Here is a 2,645-nt window from a genome sequence, read left to right as displayed (position 1 = left end):
GTGCTGGTTTGTGTCACAAACCGGTACTATAGGTCAGACCCCTTTAGTACCGGTTCGTGGCACAAACCGGCACTAAAGGTTAGCCCTTTAGTACCGGTTTGTGCCATGAACCGGTACTAAAGGAGATCGTGGGGCCCCAGCCTGACGCCAGCCTGCCATCACCCCTTTAGTACCGGTTCGTGGCACGAACCGGTACTAAAGGTTCAACACGAACCGTCATTAATGCATAGTCGTTCGAACCGGCACTAATGGTACCATTAGTGCCGGCTCAAATTCAAACCGGCACTAATGTGCTTCATGTTTGACCCTTTTTCTACTAGTGTAGCCCTGCAATATTTATTGTTCCTCTGCCGTAGTACAAGTGGAGCATACAAATAGAGTGTGTCGGTGAAACCGCTCTCATAAGTTACTTAATGTAGATACTAACCTTCCCGTCCCCCTTCATATCCTAACACAAATACATAGAGAACACCAAATAAAAACTCATAGTACACATGGATGGTTTTGATCTCAATTATCTTCTTCATTTCTCTCTAGATTAAACATCATCAAATCTTATAGTAGTGTTACATATTCCACTTATAGGATCCGCAAGTTAGCAAGTGATATATAAGAGCTTGAAGTTTAGTTTGTAACTATATGAAATTGTGTAATTGTAGATGGATGAAAACAAGCAAGGAAAATCAGATTGGGATCCTTTCACTACTAAAGTTTTTTGTGATATTTGTACCGATGAGGTTTTATCTGGAAATCGACCAACCGACCATTTGAGTGGTATTGGGTATACGAACTTATGCGCTAAGTTTAATGAAAAAACAAAAAAAGTCTACAATCACAAGCAATTTGAAAGTAAGTGGGAGTCATTGAAGAAAGACTACCAGACATGGAAGGCATTGATGGAGAGTGAAGTTGATCTATGGCAGGGTACTAAAATGAATACAATATCTGCAAGTCTAGAATGGTGGGCAAAAATGATGGAGGTGTAACTTCCTTTTCATTTACGGCTTCCCGTATATCTGTTTTTACTCAAACATATTGTCCTTTCATATTTTATTCAGGTAATGCCAGATTGCGGAGAGTTCTGTTTTGCGCCACTCGAGAATGTTAATCTTTTAAATATAATGTTCGAGGATATGGTGGATTTAGGTTCAACATCACCTGAAACTAATTTGGCAGTCAATACAACTATCAGAAGTGAGCAAGGTGCTGGTGATGGAAATGATGCAGGCATCATTGATAAGTATGTTAATGAACAATCTAAAGAGGCAATGCTACAACAATCTTCTAAAAAAGAACCCAACTTGACGAAACTCAAGACAAATTACGTGCCTGCAGAACTCAATGATCTTGTTAACTTTGAAGAAAATCTGAGCCCAAGCAATTTGGCAACATCTATGAGGATCGATCGAGTAGGAAGCAATATTTCTGAGATCATGGAGTTGGTTGTAGGTGCTGGAGCTGAGGAGGGAAGTGATGAACATTTCATTGCTACTCAATTATTTACTAGAGCTGAACATCGAGAAATGTTTCTTACTCTAAAGACCCCTCGAGGAAGACTTAGGTGGCTTAAAAAGATGTGCCAACTGAAGGATCCTACTTCAAGTGTAGCTGATGTTTATTCGGTAAACTAATTTGAGTTGTTGTTATCATGAGACCGTTTAAAAGTAATGTACTGATTTAATGCTATTTTATTTTATGAACTTGCTAGTTTTTGATGTAGCTTCTAAACTCACTTTTGATTTCGTGTGACTGCATTGAGCTCTTACTGTGATTCATCATATCACGTGTCCCTCCAATCTCTTCGGCAAAAGAGAAAATGTCCTGATCTCTTAATTTATCCAATGCCCTATTAAATATGTTCTCTAGAATGTACCTCTAACTAAACCGCAGCTTGAAGGGGACCTGCTGCAGCCATCAACCTCTAATGCATCCTTTCAGAAGATCGCACCCTGATATATCTCCAATGTATATATTTTTCCAGATACTTTTGCTATTTTTTTCATCTCTAGTTTGCTTGATTTGAATGAAAACAAATCTGGACCGACGTTGTTTTTAGCAGAACTATCATTATGTTGTATTTTGTGCAGACATAAAACTGCTCGGAATTGGACGGAGATTTTTGGAGATTTTGCTGAAATATATAATGTTTGCAGCGAAGAAGGACCAGAGGGGGGCCACCAGGTCGCCACACGGCCTGGTGGCGTGCCCCCCCCCCCCCACAGGGGGCACCACATGACCATGTAGGCCCCCTGGCCACTCCCATGCAATGTCGGCAACACCGTCGCCTCCGTCCGCTAGGAGGGGTAGAACAGAAGTACAACCAGCTGGATCCATGCATGCAGTGGATGGGGAAGGACACGTCGTAGCCAGGGGGAGGAGAGTCGTCACCGCTCGATTTGGCCGAAACCTACGTCCCTCGTACGGCACATGAGCACGCAGGAGGCCGCCGCTCCCACACAGCCTGCCCACGTCGTCGCCAGGAGCACCCGCCGTCCTGTCGCAGAACCCTGTGTCATCCCATCGCCGCCGCTCAACCGGCCACCCCGCGCCAGTCGCTGGTGTTGAGCGGAAGGGGGGGGGGAGGATGGTATGACAACGAGCTAGGGTTCCCGCTAGTTGCTCGCGGGCGCGATGCGAGAAGGAAA

General features: G+C 43.9%; 1 protein-coding gene across 3 annotated transcripts in view; it reads left to right on the top strand.

The window, feature by feature from the left end:
• LOC119358202 (zinc finger CCCH domain-containing protein 43-like) overlaps window positions 1–1,692 on the top strand; it is a 6,467-nt gene extending 4,775 nt beyond the window's left edge. The window contains exons 4-5 of one of the 3 annotated variants that reach the window (XM_037624864.1): window positions 660–980; window positions 1,059–1,691. In XM_037624864.1, coding sequence (XP_037480761.1) covers window positions 660–980; window positions 1,059–1,631 — 894 coding nt within the window. In that variant the 3' untranslated portion in view covers window positions 1,632–1,691. Of the gene's footprint in view, window positions 1–659; window positions 981–1,058 lie in introns of all 3 variants that reach the window. The other 2 variants (XM_037624870.1, XM_037624866.1) reach the window with 2 other exon arrangements.
• The last annotated feature ends 953 nt before the right edge of the window (window positions 1,693–2,645 follow it).

This window comes from Triticum dicoccoides, chromosome 1A (genome assembly GCF_002162155.2).
Source record: "Triticum dicoccoides isolate Atlit2015 ecotype Zavitan chromosome 1A, WEW_v2.0, whole genome shotgun sequence".
NCBI lineage: Eukaryota > Viridiplantae > Streptophyta > Magnoliopsida > Poales > Poaceae > Triticum > Triticum dicoccoides.
This window is presented reverse-complemented; position numbering and strand designations above follow the sequence as displayed.